Raw genomic sequence first — 6,604 nt, forward strand, 5'->3', positions numbered from 1 at the left:
GAATTGAGTGCTACAGGCTTAAGTGAGATATGCTAACAGAGAGTAGAGGAGGAGGAGTTTGGGATCCATAATGACCTATATGAAAGAGAGAGCTTTCTTGATGAATAAAGTCTACTCTTAATGCTCTAGTGTCACATTACAACTATTGTACTTAAAAAGTCAAATCATTGCCTTGTTGATAATTCATAAGTGTTGTAGGTAATTGTTGGTCTCAATTGGTGTGTGTTTGATTCACCTTATGCTAGCTGAAATAGCTCTTTTCTTATGAAGGTGGGAATTACCTTATTTGCTTGAGGACAAGCAAAAGCTTAAGTATGGGGAAGTTGATAAGTAGGGATTTTTACAACTTATTTGCACCATTTTACTTTCGTTTTAGCTAAAAAATGCTTAAAGGTATTCCCCAAAGTTGATAAAATCTACTTTCTTGTAGGATATTGGAAAATGAGCCAATGTGATAAAATTCAACAGAAGGAGTATTTTTGGACAAGGACTAAAAGCAAGCAAAAAGTGTCAAAGTGCGGACTGTAAAATTTTGTCTGCGGCCACAGAATGTGAAGGAATTTTTATACTGTTACTTTGCAATGTGCGGGCCGCACAATAGATGTACGGCTACGGAAGAGGAAGATCAGAGAGTTCAACTTGAAGTCCATTGAGAAGAGCAGACCGCACTATTATTGCGCAGAAGTCCAGAGTGTGTCCGCACTCAGAAATGTGCGATCCGCAGAACTTGAAGAAATGCGGCCAAAATTCAGAATTGTGTGGCCACAGAAGTCCCTCCTGTCAATCTCAACTTCAAAGTGCGGACCTCACAAAAAATTGTGCGGATAGCACACAGAAATATGCTGCCGCACAACCTCCAAAAGGGCAATTTTGACCGAAATTTCCAGCTGCATATAAATGGTATTTTTTATCAAAATTAGGTTAAGTTTGAACTTCAGAAAGTAGAGAGCCATTTTTATTTACTGGTTTATGAAATTTTACAATAGCTTGTCTGATTTATATTAGAATTTTATCTTTTGATCATCTAATATGAGTTTTGTTTGCTTTATATCACTTGGCAGGTTGGCTAGTGATGTTTTTATTAATAAAATAATAATAAAGAAAAATATAATATGCGTCTAGAGGTATTCCCTCAATGAAGTGAGTAACATGATAGAATACATAGAGCCTATAATAAAAGTGTTGTACTATACAAACACTTGATAGTACATAGTGAGCTAAGTACCCTAAACAAACTTGAGGTAGAGTCACGGAACACTGCATTTCGGAACTGGCATTCGATATAGTTGCCACATTAGGGAATTTTTGCTTCACATATTGATCTTCAATGAACTTCATTTAATGCCTTGGCACACTGTTTGTACTTTATAATGATTTCCTCTGATGGATACTATACTCGAAATCATCAAAGCCATACGTCTCAACCTCAAAGAGATAGGTTGATAAGGTACTTTGTAACAAAAATATGCCATCATACCTGGACCAACTTAAGACTAGCTTTCCATGATTTTTTTCCTTGTGGTATATAGAATTAAGGTGTTTTCAGGATTTCTTCCAATACATTTTCTCTTGTTCTGCGTAATGGGCAGAAGTCCCTTGATCACCATTGTTTTTGCTAGGTAGAAGACTGACATCGCATGTGTCTTTGGTCATTGAAATCTGGTAGGAATTGTACAGTTTGACTATTATGCTCCTCAAAACTATATCCTTGTCCAGACAATTATACCTAGAATGGCCATTCTTCCCATGTCCTCCCATTATAATCAGTAATTGAGCCCAGACTAGTAATTGAGTAATTGTGCATGGGCTGTTTACTAGCCTTTTCCTTGATATGTTGTCATTGTTTTTGGATTGTCCTAAGTAGAGTTTACACCTATAGATAATCATAGATACTAATACCACCCTATGAAGTTTGGCCAATGCATAAGTCCAATCCTCTTCCAAAATACCTACACAATGAACAAACATATTAGTATAACACACATCTTTTCTCTCCTTCCTTAGGATTCGAGTTGGAGTTTGAGTCTGTTCTTCTCCCCTGTTTTCAATATTCTTCTTCTCAACATCTCTATCACTCATCAATAGCAAACTGTCCATTTTGTTCATCAATGTTCTATTCATATCAACTATCATTTGGCAGTCCTTACCCTTAAGTATGGAATTTGTAGCTTGTCATCGTTCAATATCTTCCTTCCCTCTATTTCCAATTCCCAAAAATAGTTGACTCGTATCATCTGCTCCTGATCTAATGTTAAGTTAACTAAATGATTAGCTAACTTGTTACCTTGCCTTATCAAATGCTCAATCTGGAAAGTTCCTTTAGTCATCTGTAACTTAATTTCATCCACCTGATTAGGTATGTTCCAAGGTGGCTCCAATACCTCATCCAATACCTTCTTCATCAATAAAGAATCAGTTTCAATTATACACAGAGGATATTGCATTTGAACAATATACCTGCCTGCTTCTAGGATCGTTTAGGCTTCAGCAATGTTATTAATTACCTCCTGCACTAAATCAGCCTGTGCATATATGAGGTCTCCTATACCATTCCTAATGCAGAAACCATATGAAGCTCCCCCATTATCTCCTCCGCAAGCACCATCTATATTACACTTTATCCATCCATCTATAGGCATCTTCCATAACACCTTTGTACACTTTAGTTTTGGGAGATGATTTTGCAATTATTCATGTAAGTCTGGCCAGTTAAAAGTAACTCCCTTTCTCACTTTCAGAAACCTGTGAATTGTTGTTGAAATTTAGAATATCAAGCTATCAAATGAGACACTCTTTCCATGATTTCGAGAGTTTCTTCTTTTCCACAAATGTCATTCTATCATTGCTGGTATTGCCTGGTATACTGCCTTCAAACTCAAATTCCCACCTTTTAGCCACAACTCGTTTATGACTTGAACTAATTGCTTCCCCTCTATTCTTAATCCTACTGGAGCACCAAAATAATTCCACATAAGTTTGGCAGCTAGAGAAGTCAAGAATACATGGGCCAATGTTTCTTGTTTTGGATGTCTACAACACCAACATCTCGATGTTCTTAGGAATCCAGTCTTAAGAACCAATCATATAGTGGTAATTTAGCCTTCCATATTCTCCACATGAAGAAGTTGATTTTAAAAGACATCCCTTTCACTCAAAAAAAAATACAACTTGCTTTTTGTCCTCCTTTTCCTTACATAATGCCAAGCTGATTTCACTGAGAATCTTTCTTTACTTTCCAGCATCCACCATGGTTTATCTCTCATTGAGTAATCAGATGGAGGTGAGATATAGTTCATTATGTGATCTGTTGTCTTCCCAGGCAGTAGTTCTCTCAATAGAGCCTCATTCCATGTTCCATTTTCTATCATCTCACTAACAGATTTATAAGATTCATCACACCAATGGTCAGAACCAGAAGCGTGATATAGAGATCCCAATCCAATCCAATTATCAAACCAAAACCATGAGTCGCCACTCTTCAATTTCCACCAAAATTGATGTTTAACTTCTTCTCTCATTTGAATCATCTTTTTCCACGCTTGAGAACCCCTTCTCTATGGCACAACCACTTCATAATCTTTTTGCAGTATTTATTTCTCATGAAGGCACTCTATAGGGAATTTTTGGTTCTAAAGTTCCACCATATTTTTGCAAATAATGCTTTGGATACATCATGCATTGATCTAAAACAAACCCCCTTCATCCTTAGGAAGACACAAAGTATCCCAAGAAACCCAGTGTTTTTCCTTTGCATTACCTGAGTTGCTCCAAAAGAATCTTTCGAACATTTTGTGTAATTATTTGATCTACACTGGAGGATTCAATACTGAGAGGAGGTGAATTGGCATGCTCTCTAGGACATATGCAATCAAAACTGCCTTGCCCCTATTGATAAAATCTTGCCTTTCCATGTTGATATTCTCTCCTGTACTTTGAATAGGATGATTTTATAGAGATCCTTCCTTCTTCTACTATAAAAATTTGGGCATCCTAGATAGGTAAAAGGGAAGGACAACAACAACAACAACAACAACAATAACAACGACGACGACGACTCAGTATAATCCCACAAGTGGGGTCTGGGGAGGGTAATATGTACGCAGACCTTACACCTACCCCGAAGGGTGGAGAGGCTGTTTCCAGGAGACCCTCGGCTCAAAAAAAGCAACAGGAGCCGATATATTAGTACCATAAAAATGCATAATAAAATACCAACAATATAAGAGATATGAAATACAGAATATGAAATACGAAATAGATGGTTGTTATAGTACAACTAGCAGGTAAAGCCCTGCATCAATAGACGACCAATGACATTCTTAGTCTAACTCCTAACTGACTAGTATCACTCTATTGCGCTGTAAAAGGGAAGGAGTGTCTCAAAAATTGTATGGTCAAGTGTACTGAATTCACTTCATCTGTAGTGCTTTTTCGTGCATATAAAAGGAAGACTTTTCCTTATTAATTTTCTGCCCAAAAGCAGCTTCATATTCCTCCAAGACATTCATAACAAGCTGGACTGCTCCATAATGTGAAGAGCAAAAGATAATAATATCATCTGCATATGATAGGTAATTGATATTGTGACCCCACTTTGGCATGGCAAATCCAATAATGTCCAGATTATCAAATAAATCATCTAATGCTCTCCCTAATACTCCAGCTTCCAATATGAATAATGTACGCGATAAAGGACCATCTTGCTTGACACCCCTTGTAGATTTGAAAAAATCATTTGCCTACCCAGTTAATAACACAGAATACCAGTTGTTTGAAACAAGTCTAACTATTATATCTATGAATATGTCTCCAAATATCATTTGCCTCAACACCTTGGTCAAAAACACCCAAGAAACTCTATCATAAGCCTTTACCATGTCTAATTTTATCACTACATTGGATGGCTTTCCCCTTAGCCTTATATCTGAAATAATCTCTTGAGTAAGTAGTATATTCTTCACAATACTTCTGCCCTTTACAAACCATCCTGATTAGGAGAAATAAGAGTAGGAAGCAGTTCAACTAACCTCTCATGAACAACTCTTGGGATGATCTTATTTGAAAAGTTGCTCAAACTAATTGGTCTCATATCTGAAATATTGCCACATTCTTCTTCTTAGGGAGTAAGACCAGGTTTGTATGAGTAATTAATTTGGGCAATTCTGCTCCACAAAAGAAAGCTTTCACAATTTGAAGTACATCTTCTCCAATGATATCCCGGCTTGCTTGATAAAACTATCATGTGAATCCATCTGGACCGCTTGCATTATCTCCATTCAATCCAAAATTTGTTGCTTTTACCTCCTCTAAGGTTGGTTCTAGCCACAGTAACACATTTTGTTCATTTGACACCATTTTAGGAACATGTTGTATATCGTCAAAATTGGTAGGAAGTCTTTCTTCTGAGAATTGAGTTTGAAAAAACTCCATTGCCTCCCTTTCCATATCTTGTTGGGAGTCAAGCCAATTCCCATTGTTATCTAGGATCCTAGATAGTTGAAGTCTTTTCCTTTCTCCTTTACATGAGCATGAATAAATTTTGTATTTTTGTCTCCATCTTGAAACCATTGCATCCCAGCCTTTTACCTCCAGAATTCTTTCTCCAAATGATAGAATAATGTAATGTTTGCCTCCACTTTATGCAATTTTTCTCTATTCTGCACAGTTGGATTTAGCTCAAACTCAATCTCATGAACCTTTATGACATCTTCTAATGATGCTATTTGTTTGAAAATGTCACCAAATATTTCCTTACTCCAGGCTGTCAGAGCTAACTTAACCTTCTTCCTCTTGTTTTGAATGATGATGAAGGGATTTCCCATTATATTAGTAGTCCAATTTTCTCTAATCACCTTTAGAAATGTCTAATTTTTATCCTAAAATTAAGAAACTTAAAAGGTTTCTTTACTTGGACAGTGTTGATGTTGCATGACAATAGGAGAGGAGCATATCTGATCCATATTTGATGAGATGTTCTACTTCTAGTGCTAGAAATAAATCCATGAATTCCTAATTTGCAAAGAATCTATCGATCCTTTTGAGTATACAATCTACGTTTGACCTTCCATTCCACCAAGTATGCAAACTCCCTTTGAAGCCAAGATCATACAATGCACATGTATCAAAACAATGTCCAAAATCTTTTACTTCATTCAAGTACGCTGGTCTTCCCCATACTTCTCTTCCTCCGATACAACCACATTAAAATCCACTCCAACTACCCATGGGGATTCCATATATGTTGCTAAGTCATACACTGAATCCCATAGTTCAATTCTTTCTATGGCATCGCACTTAGTATATACCAGAGTCACATAAATCTCCTTGTTCGAATTTTTGTGAAATAACTTCAATGTCATTTGTTGTTCCATGCTCATCACAATGTCTACATCAATATACTCATCTATAAAACCCCAAATTTTCCCATTTAAATTTTCATAAGAAGCATGAATTCCCAACTTTTGCCTATATTCCTCCAATTTGCTAATGTCTTGCCAAGGTTTCATTAGTCCAATTAAATAAAAATTGTACTTTCTATATAGGTTTAATAACCTATTGAATGTTTTTTGAGTATTAATCAACCTCACATTCCGTACTAGAGCAT

General features: G+C 36.4%; 1 protein-coding gene across 1 annotated transcript; it reads right to left on the minus strand.

Annotated features, from left to right (window-relative positions):
- Positions 1 to 4,409: 4,409 nt before the first annotated feature.
- LOC138870574 (uncharacterized) lies at positions 4,410 to 5,822 on the minus strand. The gene is made up of 4 exons (XM_070148393.1): positions 5,587 to 5,822; positions 5,259 to 5,488; positions 4,848 to 4,987; positions 4,410 to 4,739 (listed from the first exon to the last, which is right to left on the minus strand). Exons 1-4 carry the CDS (start codon positions 5,820 to 5,822, stop codon positions 4,410 to 4,412), a joined length of 936 nt encoding a protein of 311 aa, XP_070004494.1.
- Between the last annotated feature and the right edge of the window lie 782 nt (positions 5,823 to 6,604).

Source organism: Nicotiana sylvestris, chromosome 6, assembly GCF_000393655.2.
Source record: "Nicotiana sylvestris chromosome 6, ASM39365v2, whole genome shotgun sequence".
NCBI classification, from domain to species: Eukaryota; Viridiplantae; Streptophyta; class Magnoliopsida; order Solanales; family Solanaceae; genus Nicotiana; species Nicotiana sylvestris.